The sequence below is a fragment of the Salvia splendens genome, unplaced genomic scaffold (assembly GCF_004379255.2).
Source record: "Salvia splendens isolate huo1 unplaced genomic scaffold, SspV2 ctg152, whole genome shotgun sequence".
NCBI lineage: Eukaryota > Viridiplantae > Streptophyta > Magnoliopsida > Lamiales > Lamiaceae > Salvia > Salvia splendens.
This window is the reverse complement of record NW_024598792.1, coordinates 216,778-238,281: the sequence shown is the minus strand read 5'-3', so window position 1 is coordinate 238,281 and position 21,504 is coordinate 216,778. Positions and strand designations below refer to the sequence as shown.

General features: G+C 41.1%; 2 protein-coding genes, 1 non-coding gene and 1 pseudogene across 3 annotated transcripts; 3 read left to right on the top strand and 1 right to left on the bottom strand.

Annotated features, from left to right (window-relative positions):
* Nucleotides 1-3,679: 3,679 nt before the first annotated feature.
* LOC121789139 (tubulin alpha chain-like) lies at nt 3,680-5,884 on the top strand. The gene is made up of 3 exons (XM_042187650.1): nt 3,680-3,895; nt 4,294-4,899; nt 4,992-5,884. The coding sequence occupies exons 1-3, from the start codon at nt 3,803-3,805 to the stop codon at nt 5,643-5,645; spliced, it is 1,353 nt and encodes a 450-aa protein (XP_042043584.1). The 5' UTR covers nt 3,680-3,802; the 3' UTR covers nt 5,646-5,884.
* An 8,313-nt stretch (nt 5,885-14,197) lies between these two features.
* LOC121789159 lies at nt 14,198-15,941 on the top strand (annotated as a pseudogene).
* Nucleotides 15,942-17,399: 1,458 nt separating this feature from the next.
* TRNAL-CAG lies at nt 17,400-17,479 on the top strand. Its single transcript has one exon. It is a non-coding gene; the product is annotated as a tRNA-Leu (tRNA).
* A 1,477-nt stretch (nt 17,480-18,956) lies between these two features.
* Nucleotides 18,957-20,266, bottom strand: LOC121789160 (zinc-finger homeodomain protein 9-like). The gene has a single exon (XM_042187670.1). It carries the CDS (start codon nt 20,155-20,157, stop codon nt 19,381-19,383), a length of 777 nt encoding a protein of 258 aa, XP_042043604.1. The 5' UTR covers nt 20,158-20,266; the 3' UTR covers nt 18,957-19,380.
* Nucleotides 20,267-21,504: the final 1,238 nt, after the last annotated feature.

The window sequence follows — 21,504 nt, the reverse complement described above, 5'->3', positions numbered from 1 at the left end:
AACCCTCGTATTGGCGAGGTGTTGGGTGGATATATCGGAAGACCCGATATTCGCGAACAACCAGAGGCAGCAGGCGTACTGGGAGCGCATCGCCGAGCGCTACAATGCGGCTAAGCCGCCGAGCGCGTACAAGCGCCAACAGGAGCAGCTCCGCAAGCACTGGGACCAGGTGAAGAGACAAATTAACCTGTTCTCGTCGGAGTACGAGAAGTGCGCGAGGGAGCAGGGGAGCGGCGAGAGCTTGAGCGACGTGCGCGCTAAAGCGCTGTTGTCGTACCAGTCCTTGTACGGCGACTTCAAGCACGAGGCCATCTGGGCGCTCTTGAGGGACAAGCCGAAGTTCCAAGGTGGGATTCTGCACACCGGGGCGACAAAGAGGACGAAGACCACCGAAGCTGGTGGTTACACGAGCAATGAAAGCGGAACTCGTCCGGTGGACCTCAACAGGATGTACATGGAGGACGATAGTACCGGCACACAGATGTCCTCCCTGCGTCCCATAGGCGTCAAGGCTGCGAAGGCCAAAGGGAAGGCGGCGGCGACATCATCCTCGACGGCCGCCGCGCCATCACCGATCCCAGCCCCGAGCACGACGGCCGCCGCGTATGAGTCGTTGGCAGCAGTCTCGATGGCGAAGACGTTGTACGGACCCCGCTGAAGCCGAAATTCTCCGGGGGTTGATCGATGAGTTGCGCCGGAAGTTGGGAATTGCGTAGATTAGCCAACTTGAATCGTGTAACTTTTGTGTATTTATTAATGCAATATTCGCTGGTTTTTGGTTACTCGTTGTATTTTTAAATTAGTTTGCATTATATATTTGAAAACATTTAAATTAATTAACAAAATAATATTAAAACATATAGGGCGCCCCATTGCAGGTGGGAGTGTAGGAGAATAAAACTGCTGATGTGGCGCGCCATAGGGCGCGCCTTAGGACACCCCATTGTGGATGCCCTTATGTACTTCGACCAGTACTAAAAAAAAAGTATTTCAATCATGATGATCGAAATTGCTGCTATTTCCAACTGTAATATTTTAAATGTTGCATTGCAATATGATACATGATGAATAAGTTGAGTAAAATAAAATAAAATAAACCACAAAAGAGGAATCAAAGTATATATACTAGTTAGAATAATTTATACTGTATATACAAGTAAAGGAATTGTGCGAATAATTATCCAAAAGAAAAAAAAATCATATAAATTTAATAACAAATATTTTAAATAACTTATAATAATAATTAATAAAAAAATTGATTATTAACTTATACATTATTAGAATATAAAAATGCATTAAAAACAGACCCAAAAATTACCTGCCCAATAATATGCAATTACATTAAAGTCCAAATAAATTAAAATCACTGGCCCAATAGTTAATTAACAACATTCCAATGAAACAGACCAGATAAATTTATATTAATGGATTTTAATAAAAGTCACATTTATATGTATATGGATTTTAAGTCAAGGTAGAGAATAGTACTCCTTCCGTCCCATAGATGTTTCACTTTCTTTTTTAATTTATCTCATTAAAGATGTCATATTTCCATTTTTTGTAAAAGCTCTCTCTCACATTAATATAAAAGTTATATTTTCTCTCTCCAATTCACACACAAAACAAAATCTCCTAAAATTTTGTTTCGTCCCACAAGTGTGACATCTTTTGTGAGACGGAGGGAGTAGATTTAAAAGTTTAGTGGAATACGAGGTCCACTTTTATATTAGATTTAAATATTACTATAATGCTAGTGGAGTGGGTTACTAAAATGTGAAACCTACTTAACATTTATAGTAAATGTGACTCATATTGTAGAACGAATCGAAGAGGGAAAATGTAACTCTTATTGTAGGGACGGAGGGAATATTTTAGATTTTGCTTTTCTTAATTTTGCACCAAGGCCGAAAATATGCCCCAGTGTATTAGAGCATCCACAATGGCGGCGAGCAGATCGGCTAGCCGATTCCCGGCGCTGGCCGGTCCGCTCGCCGAACCATTGCAGCCGGCGAGCAGCAAATCGGTGAGAAAAACGGTGAGCGCACGCCGATTTGCGGGCGCTCGCCAATCAGCTGGCCGCCATTGCAGGCTCCCGATCGGCGAGCGATCGGTCAGGCGATTTTTTTTAGTTTTGGGCGGGTTTTAAATATTGTAATTTGGTCCTTCAATTATCGGAAATTATATTTTCGGATGAAGATTTCTGTATAGCAACTTTAATGGAAATAAAAAATTTCCAAGCTGACCACAGCCAGGGGCTCTGCCCCTTGGACCCCGCTCTCGGGGGCGCTGCCCCCGAACCCCGTCCAATCATAACGAATTCAAACAAGTGTGCACTCTGCACTTCCAACTTATTTGGTGTCTCATTATGATCATATTGATCAATCAAGTTAATCCAATTACACTAAAATATCCAACACCGGATAGCGGCGACGACGGCGAGGAGTGAGGCGGAGGCGTGGGGGGGCTCGTGTGTGGAAGAGGAGTTAAGACCATGCGCAACTCATGAACGACATGATTGAAGAAGTGTGGGCCCGTAACTGCCGTCGTTGAGTTTGAGTATTTTTTTAATTCGTATTGTAATGTATTAATTTTTATATATGAAATGAAGTTTTTTCCCAATTTTTTGTTATTTAAATATTTAAATAAAATAAAATGCATAGGGCGCGCCTTAGGGCGCCCCATTGCAGGTGGGAGGGTAGGAGGATAAAACTGCTGACGTGGCGCCATAGGACGCCCTATTGTGGATGCTCTAACAATGTAAAAGAAGTACTCTCTCTTCTCACCTTCTTTCATGCCTTGTTTCTCTCTTCCTACGTCACATTCCATATTATCATTTTGACCACCAAATCGCCGCCTTGCACTCGCCGGCGACTTCGCCTTGCCCCGATAGCCCACACGGTGAACCATAATTTCCGCCCGATAGCCCACGCGGTGAACCATAATTTCCAAATCTTATGAACTTGTCTCCAATTTCAAAAAAATAAACTTGAAGCTCCATGCATAGCTATTTCGAATATTCTGGCTCCAATTTTTTAAAAAAATCATTAAAATAAAGATTTAATGAAATAAAAGAATAAAAAATTTCAAAAACAAAAAATTGAACTACGAGCCTAAGAGCATCTCCAATGGCGGACGTCCGGTCGGACGTGCGCGACAGGCGACCGGGACGTCCTCCATTATGGCAGGGGAGGTCGGATACGGACGTCCCGTGAGGACGTCGGGTGTCCTCGGACGTCGGCGCGACGGGCGGGCGGACGTCCGGGTCAGACGTCCGATTTTTTTTATTTTTTTTTAATTTTTTTAAAACTCTATATATACGGCTCGTTGAATTTTATTTCATTCGCACCACTTGTGTTAACAAATTTTTTAAATGAAGTTGTTAATTTTTCTAGTTCGTATTCGTGTTGAAATTTTATTTTCGTAAACGTAAATTGTTTTATTTGTGAATTTGTGATTTTTTTTATTGCGGGAAGTCCTAGTGGAAAGGGCGGATTGTGAAGGGGATGTCCTAGTGACGTGGCAGTGGGATGGGAAGTCCTAGTGACGTGGCGGGAGGTGTTTTCGGGATGTCCTAGTGGATGTCCGAGTGGGACATCCGCCATTGGAAATTTGGAGATGCTCTAAATTTTCACCTTTATCTCTCACGGAATTCAACTATATAATCCCCCTCTTCGAGAGCGAGACCCTCGCAAAACATTCATCCAGAGACGTCTTTGTATACGCCTCTGGTTTTGTTCTTCTTCTCTCACTTTCAAATTTCTGTCGATTTCAATTTTTAGTTCTTCTCCCAAAACCTTCGAAGATGAGAGAGTGCATTTCGATCCACATTGGTCAGGCCGGTATTCAGGTCGGAAACGCCTGCTGGGAGCTCTACTGCCTTGAGCACGGGATTCAGGTTCACCTTCATCCATTAGATCTGATTTATTTTTCGCTTACTTAGTCAGATCCGATCTGGTTATGTGCTCGTATTTCTGATTGTTCTTGTTTTGTAAGATTTGGCTACATTTTGTGTATTATCATTGTGACTTAGTTCAATTAGAACTGTATTCGTTATTTTTTTTTGTACAATCTCTCCTTTTCAAATATTTCGTTAGATCTAGGTGTTTTCTCATCTTATTTTTGTAAGTTGCTGAAAATGGAAGTATCTCCAGGTTTTGTTGTTACTTATCCGTGAATTTTAAGAGTATAATTTTTTAATGTCGCAATGTTCATCAGGCATTGTGGTTTTTGTGATGTTGTCATTTCACATCCGGTATTCTCTCAGATCTAACTTGTGATTTACTTGTATTGCAGCCTGATGGGCAAATGCCCGGTGATGCCACCGTCGGCGGTGGTGATGATGCCTTTAACACTTTTTTCAGCGAGACTGGCGCTGGGAAACATGTGCCTCGTGCTGTGTTTGTGGATCTGGAGCCTACTGTGATTGATGAGGTGCGCACTGGCACATACCGTCAGTTGTTCCACCCAGAGCAACTTATCAGTGGCAAGGAAGATGCTGCCAACAACTTTGCCAGAGGTCATTACACCATTGGCAAAGAAATTGTTGATCTCTGCCTTGATAGGATCCGCAAGCTTGCAGATAACTGCACTGGGCTACAGGGGTTCTTGGTTTTCCATGCTGTTGGTGGCGGTACTGGATCTGGGCTTGGATCTCTTCTGCTTGAGAGGCTCTCTGTTGACTATGGTAAAAAGTCGAAGTTGGGTTTCACTATTTATCCTTCCCCTCAGGTTTCGACTGCTGTTGTTGAGCCCTACAACTCTGTGCTCTCCACCCATTCTCTCCTTGAGCACACTGATGTTGCCGTGCTTCTTGACAACGAAGCTATCTATGATATCTGCCGCAAATCACTTGATATTGATAGGCCCACTTACCATAATCTCAACAGGCTCATTTCTCAGGTATGACAACCCTTGACTGGTTATTTATTTTGAGTTTGATACTCCATTTAAATGCATAGTGGTGGACATTTATCTGATTACTTGAATTGCAGGTGATTTCCTCCTTGACAGCATCTCTGAGGTTCGATGGAGCATTGAACGTGGATGTGAACGAATTCCAGACCAACTTGGTTCCATACCCAAGGATCCACTTCATGCTTTCGTCATATGCCCCTGTGATCTCTGCTGAGAAAGCTTACCATGAGCAGCTCTCTGTTGCTGAAATCACCAACACTGCATTTGAGCCATCATCCATGATGGTGAAGTGTGATCCTCGCCATGGGAAGTACATGGCATGCTGTCTGATGTACAGGGGTGATGTCGTACCCAAGGACGTGAATGCAGCTGTTGCCACAATCAAGACCAAGAGGACCATCCAGTTTGTGGACTGGTGCCCGACCGGTTTCAAGTGTGGTATCAACTACCAGCCACCAACTGTTGTCCCTGGTGGAGATCTGGCCAAGGTGCAGAGAGCGGTGTGCATGATTTCCAACTCAACTAGCGTTGCTGAGGTCTTCTCGAGGATTGATCACAAGTTTGACCTGATGTATGCCAAGCGTGCTTTCGTGCACTGGTATGTTGGTGAGGGTATGGAAGAGGGCGAGTTCTCTGAGGCTAGGGAGGATCTTGCTGCTCTTGAGAAGGACTACGAGGAAGTTGGGGCAGAGTCTGCTGAAGGAGATGACGATGAGAACGAGGAATACTGAGGAAGTGGCTCTGATATGAACTTCCCTGTTTGTTTTTAAGTGTGTTTTCCAGTGTCCTGTGTGGATTGAAATCTTTGTTGCTCCATGTTTGTGTGAACTATTTCTGCATATTGTAGCGTTGATATCAAGATGGACCTCCCAATTCTCGCCCAGGTTGTTCGGCGTTTCCCGCGCATTGCAGTGATTGTGCCGACCACCTTTCTGAATTTTTAATTCGATTTATTTATTTTATTTATTTATTTTCAAACTTCTATTTTATTTATAAATATAATTTGCAAAACCAAAATACCCTTAAATACTTTTACTCTATTTATTTTATCTTTACATTTTTTGTGGATCTAACTGCTCAAACAGTATTCGTGACCTATGCCAAAGCGAAGAGATTCAAATTGGGTACTCCATGTTTCTCTTAAAATTTGTCATGTATTAGAGCATCTCCAATAACCGGCGTCACCACCGTGACGCCGATTTTTCGCCGATGCCGGTTTGACGCTGAACCATTGGAACCGGCGTCGGCGAAATCGGCGTCAAAATCGGCGTCGCCATGCCGATTCCCGCGCTGACGCCGGTTCCGACGCCGATCCTCACGGGCGCCATTGTGCGTCCCGGATCGGCACCAAACCGGCGTCGGATTTAAATTTTTTTTTTGTTTTTTGAAAACACTATATATACGCGCGTTGAACCTCATTTTCATTCGCACCACTTGTTTTAACGAGTATTCTCTCTACCTTACTTTCTGTTCAAGATCAATTTAAGAAATGAGTAATGCCGGTGGTAGTGATGGGGATGCGGATGAGTACAAGCGTATGATGAACGAAGAGCTAGATGCCTATACGAGCCGTGAGGTTGATCGATGGATGCAGAGTTATATGCAGCCGGCGGCACCTCGCCCACGACCAGTTGTCCACCGTCGACAAGTGGTGCATCGTGATCATGAAGCTGCACATCAGCGCCTGTTCACAGATTACTTCGCAGAGGAGCCGCGTTTTGACGCCAACCATTTCAGGCGTCGTTTTAGGATGAGGCGGGACTTATTTATGCGTATTGTTAACGCATTGGAGCAGCGATATCTGTATTTCCGCTTCAGGCACGATGCGGCTGGCAGACCCGGCAGACATGTGGGACGAATACCTCCACATCGGTGAGACGACTGCCATCGAATGTATGAAGTATTTCTGCCAGGGCGTGATCGAAGTATTCGGTGATCAGTATCTCCGAAAGCCTACCCCCGAAGATTGCCGGAATCTGCTGCGGATGCACGGGGATCAGCACGGGTTCCCGGGAATGCTAGGCAGCATAGATTGTATGCATTGGGAATGGAAGAACTGTCCCGCTGCCTGGAAGGGGTTTTACACGACCGGCTACAAGGGAAAAAATCCCACGATGATCCTCGAGGCCGTGGCTGATTACCGGTTGTGGATTTGGCATGCGTATTTTGGGATAGCCGGTTCGAACAACGACCTAAACGTCCTCAACTCGTCACCCCCTTTTCAACGAGCAGTGCCAGGGCGTCGGTCCGGTCATCAGTTTTGTCGCCAACGGCAACCAGCATGATATGGGCTATTACTTGGCGGATGGGATATACCCTAGGTGGCCCGTCTTTGTGAAGACGATCCGCTGCGCATCAGATCCGAAGAAGGCCTACTTTGCGACGCGGCAGGAGTCGGCGCGAAAGGACGTGGAGCGCGCATTTGGTGTGCTTCAAGCTCGATGGGCTGCAGTTAAGGGACCAACGCGTTTGTGGCATGTCGACTGCATTGCTGATATAATGTACGTCTGTATTATCATGCACAACATGATCGTCGAAGATGAAGGTGTACAACTGACTGATTGGGCCACCGACGATAATGAAGCAGGTCCAAGCCACGGCGTCACCACCGCCAACGTACGAGGTGGGGTACCGCACGATGAAGAAGCCCTCCTCCAAGCACATGCCGACATGCGTCAGACGGAGGCTCATATTCGACTGCAAAAGGATTTAGTTGAAGAGTTGTGGGCGCGGAGGATTGCAAGGCGTTAGTTTTTATGCAAATTTATGTAATTTTTTAAATGTAATTTTTTTAATTATTGTATTTTTTTTAAAAATTAATGTACTTTTTAAATTTTAATATTATTATTCGAATTTTCCGTATTTGTCTCGTAAATTAAATTCCGTATGTTGATACGAGTGTAAATTAAATTATATAATTGTTATTAGTGATGTGGATAGGTAGTGTGAAGGCTATGTGAGGGCTATTTGATGTCCAGTTGATGTGGCAAGCTGATGTGGCAGGAAAATTGTAGTGCTGATGATGTGGCAGTGTGAAGACTATTTGAGGGCTATTTGACGTCCTAACCTATTGGAGATGCTCTTATGCCATTCAAATTGGGTACTCCATGTTTCTCTTAAAATTTGTCATGTAGTATTAGGACTCTTAACCGTCCCTTAAATTACTATTCATGGGCCCCACTGTATTTTTTTACTCCATCTCTTAACTAAGGGACGGAACCTGCAATCCTTCATCTCTTATCTGTCCCTTAACCGTCCCTTAAATTACTATTCATTCAATTTCATTTTTTTTATTTTCAACAAATTCAATTAATAAAAACACATTTCATTAAAAAAAAATAAAATTACAACATAAAATAAAAATACAACTTAGAATTCAAAAAATTAAAAAAACACATAATTAAAATTCTAAAAAAAATAAAAATTACATAATTTAAAATACAATTTTTTAGAAAATAAAAAAAACTACTCCGCCGGCGAATCATCCCCTGAAGGCGGTGGAGGTGCATTGCAGCCACCTGGAGGCGGAATACCAAGTTGTCTTGCCATAAACTCAATTCCGACAAGATAGGCTTGGTATTGGGGAGACGTCATACGGGAAGTGTCCGCCATTGTGGCGGTCATGTACATGGACATTAGGGAGTTCGAGGGTGCCCCCGAGCCCGAGCCCGAGCCCGAGCCCGCCTGGCTTGATTCTGCTCGGCCCCTCCTCCATCTAGCCGCCTTCGCCGCATTTCTTCCTTGCGGCCGACGGCGCCCACGGGAGGACCCCCGGCATCGTCTGCCGTGCCCTCAACCTCCTGCGAGTCAAACTCTTGTGCGGCGCTGCCCGAACCGCCCTCACTAGACGAGTATTGGCCACCCGCCGTGTGCTTCGTGCGCTTCGAGGTCGAGCCCGAGTTGGACCAGACACCGCCGGCCCACCTTTCCTTGTCTTTGACGACCTCCCAAACATCGACATATTTGAATTGTTTGGCGGTGTCGTCGTAGTAGACTCGCAAAGCCGACCTCAGAATGTCGGTTCCCGTGGCTCCGCTTTGTTAATGAGCCGATTCACTCTTGTAGATGGCACAGAATTTTTTGACCTCTCTGTCGACTCGGTCAAAGTGAGCGCGGAACATCTTTAATGTGCAGCAGCGGGACCCCTTCGACTTAATCTCGTGGTAGGCCTCGGTGACCTTTTCCCAGAAGCACTTCCGGGGTTGTTGATTCTCGACGATGGGATCGTACGAGACGCTGATCTAGGCGTTGTACACCACCAGCGTTTCTTTGGGACTGTACGGATGTCGGCCTAGATCTTCCTCCTCCTCCTCCTCGTCCGTCTCCGCCCTGGAGCTTCCACCGCCTCGGAATCCTCCCCCGCCTCGGCTTCCTCCTCCGCCTCGACCTTCTTCCGGAGTGGGTTAAACGGAATAATCCTTCCGAATCTGGGATAATCCCTGCAAATACCTCGGGGTGGAGGGACGGGCGTATGCATCCACAACAAAATGTTGGTACCCCCTGGCGTCGACGAACCGGATCCACCACCCAGGACATTGTACATGCCCCCAGTCGCCGAATGCGTTGATGTCGAACCCGCCGGAGTCGCCACCGCCAGAGTTTCCGTCGCCAGACATTTTGTGATGAGAGGTTAGATGAAAATTGGAGAGGAAATGGAGATGATTTGGGAAGAATAGATGTGTATTTGTGTGTGAAATGAGATGAATTAGGAATATTTATAGAGTAAAAAAATAAAAAGAAAAAGAAAAAACAGTAATGTAACGGTAATATTACTGTTTTTTCGTTTTTAATTAGGATTAAAAAATGATTTATTGCGTTAGCGTGACGTAGCCCACTCGCGGGTCGGCGAGTGGGCGTCACGCATGGCGCCGGAGCGCGCCACGTCGCCCTGGTGCGTGGCGAGACGTCTCGCCACCCGTCACGGCGGGACGGAACGTGTGGCGGGCTGGGGACGAGACGGGGCGCTGCAACGCGTCACGCCGCCGTCTCGTCCCTTAGTGACGGATTACGGGACACCCGCGTGACGCGTTGTGGGTGGCCTTAGAATTATTCTTCAATATTTTCTAACAAGTTATCCTTCACCGTGCTGGTATGCTTGCCCATGTTCTTATTACTTATTAGAGTGTCCACTATGGGACCGCCGCGCCTATAGCCCCCGGCGGGGGTGGTCCCGGGGCGGTCTATAGTGGAGGTGTTGTCCGCCCCCGGGGCGGACTAGGAGTGTGGGGGCGGTAGGCGGCGGACGGGCATGCAACGGCGGGGGGTGAGGACGCGGCGGATAGGCGGGGGCGCCTATAGTGGAGCGGTGCCCGTCGCGGCTATAGGCGGCGATTTTTTTTTTTAAAATTCAATTTAATTCACCTAAAAATACACCACATTCCAACTCTTCATCACTAAAAATTTCTCTCACTAGACTTTGTGGTCAGAAATGGACAATTTGTGGAGAGACACGTGGAATGCTCTGATTCAACAGGTGCAACATAAGGCAGCACAGGAGGATGCGGCGCGCTTGGCGGAGGAGGCGGAGGCTGCGATCCCTCGTGCGATTACTCATCGGCTGACCATCCCACGAGACCATGTCGGTGCGCACCAGCGTCTAATGGCTGATTACTTTGTGGATTTATCCACCCGAGATATTCCGCCGGAGATTCAGGATGTCGCTACGGATGTTTAACCATATAGCGACGAATTTGGCGGAGCGTTACCGGTGCTTCACCCTCCGGCGTGATGCCGCGGGCAGGATCGGGCTGTCTACGCAACAGAAGTGCACCGCTGCAATCCGGCAGCTTGCCTACAGATGGGTGAGACGACTGGCCTCACGGTTCTTAGGCAGTTTTTTAAGGGGATCCGGGAAATTTCTGGTGGGGAGTTTCTACGGAAGCCCACCCTGATGAGTGTCAGAGCTTGCTGGATATGCACGGTTCGATCCACGGGTTCCCAGGAATGTTAGGAAGCATCGATCGCATGCATTGGGAGTGGAGGAACTGCCCCGTGGCATGGAAAGGCCAGTTCACAACTTGATTCAAAAGCAAACATCCAACGATGATTTTGGAAGCCGTTGCGGACTATCGTTTGCGGATCTGGCATGCGTATTTCGGTGTGGCAGGTTCGAACAACGACATCAATGTTCTTAAGTCATCGCCGCTCTTCAACGATGAGTGCCGGGGGGAGGGTCCAGAAATCAGCTTCGTAGCCAACGACACGCAGTACAGTAGAGGATACTATTTGGCAGATGGGATATATCCGTGGTGGCCCGTATTCATCAAGACTGTCCGCCAACCGGTTGGACCGAAGAAACAATATTTTGCGCGCAAACAAGAGGGTGTTAGGAAGGATGTTGAGCGGGCTTTTGGTGTCCTCCAATCGCGGTGGGCCATTATACGGTGCCCGGCACGAGTTTGGCACGAAGATGATGTCGCGAATATTATGTTAGCATGTACTCCTCCGTCCAGCAATAGGAGTCCCATTTCTCCAGGGCACGGGTTTTAAGAAAGTTTTGGAGTGTGTAATAAATGGTGTGTGAGTGGAATTTGAGACCCACCTTAATTGTTTTAAACCCCTTTTTTAGCTTGCATACAACCAGCTGCCTTCTTTTTTGCCTACAATAATGCAGCACCTTTTCATATCAAGGGGTGCAACATGAATTTAATTTTATGCATCATGAATTTAATTTTAGGCTGCCAAAAAAATAGACTCAATTAATGGGAAACTGAATTTAATAAGAACACTCAACATAAAAAAATGCCTTCCATTACATAAGTGAATCACGAAATTGAGTCTGAATCACGAACACCAAATCTGAATCACGAACACCAAATAAGTGAATCACGTTTTCTTTGAAATTGAAATTGGAGCTAAGAGAAAGAGGGGGGAAATTAGGTTACTGTACAAGAACAAGCTACTCCGATTCCCCAAATCCCCGCCGCCGTCTTCCTCGTCCTCCCCCTTCGGCACGGTCACCACCAGCTCGCCGTCCTCGTAGGTGGCGGACACGAGCTCAGGGCGCGTGGATGGCGGCAGGCGGAACCGCCACAGATCGAGCTCGAATTCCGTCCCTGAGACATCGACGACGCCGTCTCCCCTCACGACGATCTTCGTGACGCCGGGGTAGATCGCGACGGTGGCGGCGGTGAATCTTCGTCAAAGCGGCGTGGATTAAGGTTTCCACATAGGAAGAGGATGGAGTAAACGGCAGTGTAATTGAGAGAGTGGGAGAGTGTAATTGAGAATTGGGGGAGGGTAATTAATTTTTCTAAATATGGTAAGTGAACCGGAACTCCTATTCCCGGACGTCCCAAAATGGAAAAACGGGACTCCTATTGCTGGACGGAGGGAGTATCATATTGCATAATATAATAATAGAAGATGAAGGACTTGCGGCAGAGCGCTGGGCACCGGAAGAGGGCGCAAGTACAAGTCACGGTGTTGCCTCCGCGCCCATCCAGATGGGCGTACCACGGAGAAATGAATATTTGATACAACGTTTCGCTGATATGCGCAGGACCACATCACATACTACTCTCCAGGCCGATTTGATTGAAGAAGTGTGGGCACGTAGGGGAGGTGGCGGCGCAGTGTGAACACCTTTGTGATTTGCACTAGATTAAATTTTCGTTGTATAATTTTTCCTATACTTTAATACGACGAAAATTTAGTTGTATTTTATTTTAATTATTTGTTGTATAATTTTACCCTTTTGCAATACAACGATTATTCGGCCCCAATTATCTCGTTTTCTAATTATTTACATTGCGATGATTTTAATTATACTTGATTGAAACTAAAAATATTTTAAAATGAAAATTGATTATAAAATTTTGGGGCTATTGGAAGTGTCCATCATAGTAGCGGAAACAAAATTTTGGGGCTATAGACAAAAAAACTGGGGCTATGGACAAAAATTGGGACGGGCTATTGGGGCTATTAGGGTTGTTGGTATCTCAAATCTTAAATGAATTATTGAAAACTTAAAACATTATCCTGACAGATCAACATTATGGCGCAATAATATGGAGAGAGGTTAGTAAGAAAATTAATCATTGAATTCTATCATACCAAATTTGAAATTCGTAGTGTTTGATGGCAGGTCTATGAGTCTAGCAACTATAGAAAGTGACGCACGACCAATTAATACATTATTTTTTTTATCACGGAGATATAAAATATTACTATGTGCACACTTTAATTAATTTATAGGTGTGTAATAGTAACTAATTTATAATAATAACTAATTTCAATTTTGTAGATATAAATTTATTAACTTCTTGCGTTGATATTTAAATTTACATATTGTATTGATATAATTATTTCTTTGTGTTGATAATTTTAATACACATAATTGAAAGTTACTACTCCCCCCATCCCATAATAGATGTCACTTGGGTAATGACACGAGATTTTAGGAGATGCTATTTTGTGTGTTGAATAGTGAAAGAAAATAGTATATTTATATTAATGTGAGAGAGAATTTTTTCCCAAAAATGAAATGTGACATCTTTTATGAGATAAACTAAAAAGGAAAGTGTGACATCTATTATGAGACGGAGAGAGTATTAGTTATGGCTGTAAATTAGTATTACCCTAACTATCACTATTTTACGAGAGTGTATTATTCATAGCTCCTTGATCACTAAAGAACATCCAGTATTTGTTTTATCCTTCTTGGACGTTCAAGCGAGCATCTCTCGCCGATGTGGAGATGTTGACAGCCGATTCTCCCGCCTGCAAGACTCGCAACTTGTGTTCTGGGCTCACACCAACTACATTTGCTCTGAGTATTTAACACATTAATACCTTCAACTAAAGAAGAAGTGGTATGCATTTCGATTAAAAAGAGCTTTAAATTTGTGAATTTCAAAAAAGTTAAGAAGAATACAAAATTCATGTAATTTGAAAATAAGGAAATGACAAAAAATGAAAAAAACAAAAAATTCCATTCATTTCTGAAATGTATGAACATTTGGTTTGATACAGATTATAATGCATAATTGGTAAAGTAAGAAAGAAATAAATAGATTTTTTTTTTTAAATATTGTTAGTGGAGAATAAATCTCACCTCATTAAAGAGAAAAAGAGTTTCCAAATTAGAATGTTCATATATTTTAGGAACGGACTAAAAAGGAAATAGTTCATATTTTTAAATGACTAATAGAGTATTTAGGTAGACAACAGTAAAAAAGATTTGGTCGCGATTATTGACATTGATTTTCCTCACCATTATATTTTTCTCCCAAACACCAAGTACATAAGAGGGCTAAAGCCCATAAACAGGACCCAACCCAACCCGTTCTCACAGGCCCAAATTCCACACTCGAAAATTGCTTAGGGTTTATTCAAATCTAGTTGTATTAAACACATCTCTGCAAAAGTTTCAGACTTCTTCAGCTGCGTAGCTTCTTACAATGGTGCACGTTAGTTTCTACCGCAACTGTAAGCTTTTCTCTGTCATTTGATATTTATAATTTCTCATATATTCGAATTCGCATCTTGTGTGATTTCCGTCGTTTTTTATGAGGTAAATTTGGCGCCGATAAGCTCTATTAGTTATAAGGCCATTTTCTACAGTTTCTTATAATGTGTTTGGATTTTGTGCCAATTTTTAGATTTTGAATTCTGGATCGAGCTCAAATTGTTTCTTATGTTTGATATGCTTAGTTATGCGCATTTTACATTAGTTTATGTTATGATGTTTAGTAATTAAGGATTATTCTAAATATTCAAGTTTGATTTTGTGTGAGCGTTGAACATTTTAGATAAGGATTCTTCTGTTTGTTTGATCTGTATATGTAGTTCTTGTATTTCATTTTGTTGTGATTCTTAATTAAATAGTAGAAATCTGTTATAGAAGATTATTTATGTCCAAATTCTGATGTAGATGGTAAGACATTCAAGAAGCCTCGTCGGCCTTATGAGAAGGAGCAATTGGATGCGGAGCTCAAGCTTGTTGGGGAGTATGGGCTCAGGTGCAAGAGGGAGCTTTGGAGGGTGCAATACGCTCTGAGTCGCATCCGAAACAATGCTAGGAACCTTCTCACCCTTGATGAGAAGGATCCCCGGCGTATCTTTGAAGGTGAGGCCCTCTTCGTAGGATGAACAGGTATGGGCTTTTGGATGAAAGCCAAAACAAACTCGATTACGTGCTGTCCCTCACTGTGGAGAACTTTCTCGAACGCCGCCTTCAGACCCTTGTGTTCAAGGCTGGAATGGCCAAGTCGATTCATCATGCCCGTGTGCTCATCAGACAGAGGCATATTAGGTATGTATTTTGTAGCTGAATAGTAAAATCTTCTAGTTTGATTGCTTTTCATTCAAAAGTGGTAAATGTATATTTTTTTTGAAAGATATACAGCTTGTTTTGTATATAGAGTCAATCCTTCTCATGCTTGAGCATCTTCTTGGTACTCTTGATTTGTATTAAATGTTTCAACTGGCTTGCATGCATCTATATGTTATCCAATCTTATATCATGTGTGGATGTAGCGTGCCTTAGTAATGTTATTATCCATGCCGATCTTTCTCTGGCATGCATCTTCTGGTCTATTCATCATTCACTTGCTGTAAACGAAGACACATAAATTCAAGTTAACCCATATTTTACCTTGTAATGTTATTATCCATGCCGATCTTTCTCTGGCGTGCTTACTGGAACATGTACTCAATTGTCTAGAAGGTTGTTCTTTAGGGAATCGTTTTACTGATTTTAGTTCTTTTCTCTAGCCAGTGTATCTTGTGGTATATTGAATACACAGGTCGTAATTGTTCATATTCTCACTTATGTAATTTATCAGGGTGGGAAGACAAGTTGTTAATGTGGCGTCCTTTCTGGTGAGAGTCGATTCACAGAAACATATAGACTTCTCTCTGACTAGTCCCTTTGGTGGTGGCCGTGCTGGTAGAGTCAAGCGAAAGAATCAGAAAGCTGCAGCCAAGAAGGCTGGTGGTGGTGATGAAGAAGATGATGAAGAATAAGCGTATTGTTTGTAACTTTTCATTGTTCTTTATGAATGAATGCCTCTTGTTTTCTTTTATGATGCTCTGCCTCGCTGTTTGTCATTTCTTTCTTAGTATGAGATTTTAACAAACGTTTTTTGTTGTTTAAGTTGCAAGAATGAGAATGAAAATGAACATGATATTTCCAGCTCTTAATATCAACGTCAGCTACATCATGATAGAAGAGTGGGTTTTATACATTCCTTATGTTATCTACACGGATCATGTTTGCTAATAAGGTATTTTTATCATTTATAAATTGACAATATGAGACCAAAACAAAGATGAATTGACAATTTTAATAACACAATACATAGACACAGACAAAGTATGGAGTTTTTGTAAATGAGACAAGGACAGTAGGACACAAGCACAATGTTTGACGGGTAACCTTTTAATTTAGAGAATAATGGGATACATGTTTACGTTGTGAATTAATAATATGTGAAATAATATCTAAAAAAAATTGTAATTGTTTTAAAGAATTTTTATAATCTTATATTTCATGATAAATACAGTAAGCTGTTAACCTATCCTCATAAAATTAATATGAACAAGGTCTTTTAAGTTGTTAAGTGTTAACCCAATTTTATTATAGTAAAAACTAGATACTACAGGGGTCATCTTCTAATGCTTATAACACCATAATCCAAAACTAAGACTAAATCTACACCCTTAGATTTTGAAATGAGTGGATGAGATTAAAGCTCACAAATTTCAATAAATAATAGACAAAATATCAACAAAAGTGTAATATCGTCATTATGATATCATATGATAATTTTCGTGAGTATTTTTTATATTAACATAGTGTATTACAAATATCAACAATATGACATGAGAATATCAATATAAGTACAAGAAAATATCAACACAGTTTTATTGATATTTTACCTACACTATATTGAGATTTTGCAAACACTATATTGAGATTTTTTTTGCATTTGTTGATAAAATCTGCTTATCAACGTGTACGAAAATTTAAATATAATTTCATCACCCGAACATCGTTGGAATCTTTATAAAATTATCTTTAATTTGATATATTTTTTTGCGAAAAAATAATTTAAATCGAGAGAGATACGTAAATTTAAAGTTTTGAGATGATTTTGATATGAGAGAATTGACATTAATACCCTTTGAATTTATCTAATAAATTTTTTCATTTAAAATATAATTCATGTCGCATTATTTCAACCCTCTCCTAATCTAATAGCTAAAATTTAGTATTAATGTGTGATTGCTAATTAGTTAGCCATTGATTACTCCCGATCGCATATTATAGATAAATATACTCTATATTGTTATCACATTGTTGCCTATTTGAATTAAATTTACAGTTTCATAACTTATTTTTTAAATGTATCTATGGGGATTTGGGAAGCTTAAATAATAGTAGTACAGACTACAGTATACAAAGCGGATATACAGTACAGTGCTATCGAACTTGTGACTCCACATATACTTAATATTAAATACTGAACATAAAGTCATGAGTCAAGATGGCCGAGCGGTCTAAGGCGCCAGTTTCAGGTACTGGTCCGAAAGGGCGTGGGTTCAAATCCCACTCTTGACATCTATTGTTTTATTTTTTTGAGTAAATTTTCTTATCAAATTATCTTCTTATTCTCTCTTTTTTTCCTCTCTATGATTTCCAATCCTGTGCTTCATTTTACTTCTTTATTCTTCATTATTTTCCTAATTTTTTAAAAAATATATCTTTATAAAAAGCCTCGTGTTCAAAAAAACAATAAGTTAGATATATTAAGATGTCATAAATATATATCTATCCCTAGTTACAAACCAGCTATTTTGATATTTGATGGATTTGTATATGTGTTTCGATTTTCCAACGCAACAAAATGGAAGAGGTTGTGGACAAGACAGCTCCACTCTTCCAATAATAACTTATGTTCCCTTAAGAAGGATGTAAATACATCTAGGATTTAGTAAATAGGTATTCAAATTAACAACCTAGCACAACCTCATACGTACTCTTCCCTCTATTCCATATTAATTGAGTTATTTTTCTATTTTAGAAAGTCAAATAATTAGATTTTAATAAAAAATCATTTCTATTTTACTTTATTCTCTTCAACTCTCTTACTTCATTCATTATCTATTTAACATAATTAACAAAGAACGGGGAGTACTTTCTTATTGTGTATAGCTTTGTATGTCTGCATTAAACTTGAAATAAACATGGTACTCCCTCTATTCAATGTTAATAATGTCATTTTCCTATTTTGAGAAGTTCCACCATAATTGAATCATTTCTATTTTGGGCAAAAAGTAATCATCCATCTTACTTTATTATCTTACATTATTCTCTCTTACTTTATTCACCGTTCACGTAATACATTATTTTTAAACTTCGTGTAAAAGAAAAATGTCTCTATTAACATTAAACAGGTGCCAAAAATAATTCACTCACTTTAAGAATTTAAGAGTCCATATATTAAGACAACAAATATGTTTTAGATTAGGAAAGCACATCTACAAAGTCATACTAGTAAAAAAAATTTATTTTATATATTACTTTCCATTTAGATTAGGAAAGTACATCTACAAAGTCATAATAGTATAGATTTTTAATTTTATATATTACTTTCCAAACTGAGTGGTATTGTTTCTACTAAGTTGAGTCATTTTTTTAATAAAAAATAAAAAATTCAATCACTTTTATTTTATTCCATCACCTATTTTATTTTTTATATTTTCTATTTTCTATTTTATTCTTCTCTCATACTTTTTAACACTATTTCTTGATCTCTTTACCCAAAAATTTTAATTCAATTTAGTTCTTCTCTCATACTTTTTAACACTATTTCTTGATCTCTTTACCCAAAAATTTTAATTCAATTTAGTTGCAAAGGAGGAATACTATTTAATTAAAAGTCAAAATTTAATTATCATGGATAAAACCCTCGAAAGACAATGTCAAGTCAATTCAAATCTATTACCACCCATGAGATAAAGATCACTATAGATAGATAAGATAAAGCAAAATATGCGCGAATAAAGTTATGAGATAGTGAACTAACGAGATTAAATTAAAGTGTTAAACAGGAACAATTATTTAAAATAATAATCTCAAATCTGGATGTCAATCTTTTTCTAGCATGAACAAGAAGCTGTACTATATACTCTCCAAAAGGACCTAAAATTTAGAAAAACACAAATGCCTCAATTTGATTAATATAGCCACTTTTTGCTGCCTGATTTCAGACAAACCAAGTGAAAAAGTAATGTTAATTCTTCATTAGATAATATAGAGATAATTAAGAAAAAAGTAATGCATGGACCGATTTAGATAAATGATAACTAAACAAATACTCTAAATCCCCCATAAATTTGATCAATCCTACTCATAGTAATAGATAAAGATTAGTTAAGCAAGGTAAGAATCTAATTAAGAAGCAGAATTAGAAATTAAACTACTAACAAATTGCAGGCGAAATTCCGATTTATCTTTTCTCAACTATCTAAAACCTCTTTGCTGTCAGCGGCGCAACTCATTCCGCCGCCGCTATTGGCGGTCGGCGGCGGACGATCTTTCTTAGCGAGAGTGTTTTTGTTGTTGTGCATCCACACTCTGAAACACCCTTTCTCCAATCCAGCTTCGCCGCAGAATTCGCCAATCAAATCTTCATCCTTCTTCTGCATTTTCCACCCCAATCTCTCCGCGAATTCCAGCATTTTCTCCTTCTGATTCCGCGTAAACCTCGTGCGGAACCTCTTCCGGCCGCCGGAGCTCATCACCGGCGGCGAAGCGCCGCTGATCAGAGCGCCGCCGCCGAGAGCCAGCAGCATGTGCACCGGCGCCGAGGGGTAGAACGAGGATGAGATCGGCGGAGGCGACGGCGAATTATCCGGGCTGGCGCTGCTCAGGCGCGGCGGGGAGGGGCGGTGGCGGTGGATGGGGCGGTACTCGAGCGCCGGCAGCGGGGCGGCGGCGGGGGGCTCCTCGCGGCGGTGGAAATTGCGGTGGCAGGCGCAGGCGGCGCATTTTAGCGAGGCGGGATCAGCGGGGTTGGAGAGAGGGGAGGGCATGAACTCGCCGCAGCCGTCGACGGCGTGGCCGCCGACGCCGGCGGCGTGATTCTTCAGGCACTCCTTGTATGCCACCACCACGGGGTGGCCGAGGTGGAGGCGCTTAATCGCGCCGTTGCAGGGAGGCGGGGCGGGTTGGAACCGGGTCGGGGTTTCGGGTTCAGCATCTGGGGTTTTGACTGCCGATTTGCTTAGCTCCATTGCTCCTCAAACTACATCAACTACTATTACACTCGTTTAATTTTAAACTAAAAGGATGAGTTTTTTTTTAATTTCTCCTTTTTTTTATTTCTTGTATTTTTTTAAGAGATTGGGATTAGAAATGGAGTTAGGGTATGAGGAGAGAGACAACAAGAATGTGATTGGTTTTTTGTTTTGAGTATGATGATGATGATATTGATGATACAAATCTTGATTTGGTGGAGATGCGTGTTGACCGCTTATTTCTATTTCTCTTTAACCATAGTTAATTATGTGTTTGTGGATCATTATTTTCTGTTTGGTTTTAATATGATCTATTTTCATGTAAATTCTAACCATAGTTCACTGTCTAATTTATCGCACATAACGTAATAGGAAATGTGGTCATTTTGGATTTTAGTGATCTTTTTGGGATTTTACAGCACATATTGAATTCAATAATTTATGCCTGTGGAATACAGTGTGTACAGTACCTGGTAATAGAGCCCACTCAGAGGTAAAAGTCATTTCCCTGATTTTCCTTTTATGTAAATATTTTATAGAACTTAAGTGTTAAATAAAAAATAATAACCAATAGCTGTTTTCATGTTAAATTAGACCAATCTTACTAGCTTTGAATAGGCTTTGTAATTATAAGAGTATTTATTTATTAGCATTCAAATTACTAGTATGACTAATAGTACTATCAATTTATATTTTGTGGAATTGTTAGTCGTGCTTCAAATCGAAACAATTGGTTCCCCTAAAATTCAAGCTGTGAGAAATGAAACAAGAGTAAATAATATGGGTATAATAAATGAGAGAAATTTGTAGTTGCGTGAGAGTTAATTATACTTGCCAAATTGATGTCAGTGCAAGTAGAGCAGAAAGGGGCAGACTTTGAGCATTTACTGAAACCACCTTAATTTATCAAAGTCTTTGTCTCGCATTCACCCTCCCATTTACACTCTTGTTTTCTAATACATCCTTCCCCCCAAATATTGTCTCACTCTAACCCGATACGAGTTTTAGGCCATCCACAACGCTGTTTCTATACCGTTCCTAAACCGTTCCTTAAACTACTATTTGAGGGCCCCACTGTACTATTTTACTCCATTCCTTAACTAAGGAACGGAACCTGCAACCCTCCGTTCCTTAACCGTTCCTTAAATTACTATTCATTCAATTTCATTTTTTATTTTTATTTCCAACTCAATTCAATTAAAAAAACACACTTTAATAAAAAACACACACACTTTATTAAAAAACACACAACATTAAAACAAAGTTACAACTTAAACTTAAAAAAATTAAAAAGCACACAATTAAAATCCTAAAAAAATAAAAGTACACAATTTTAATAATTTC

Coding starts and splice junctions, on each gene's coding strand:
- LOC121789139 (XM_042187650.1), top strand. CDS start 3,803: ATGAGAGAGTGCATTTCGATCCACATTGGTCAGGCCGGTATTCAGGTC. Junction 3,896..4,293: donor GCCTTGAGCACGGGATTCAG/GTTCACCTTCAT, acceptor CTTGTATTGCAG/CCTGATGGGCAAATGCCCGG. Junction 4,900..4,991: donor TCAACAGGCTCATTTCTCAG/GTATGACAACCC, acceptor CTTGAATTGCAG/GTGATTTCCTCCTTGACAGC.
- LOC121789160 (XM_042187670.1), bottom strand. CDS start 20,157: ATGGAGCTAAGCAAATCGGCAGTCAAAACCCCAGATGCTGAACCCGAA.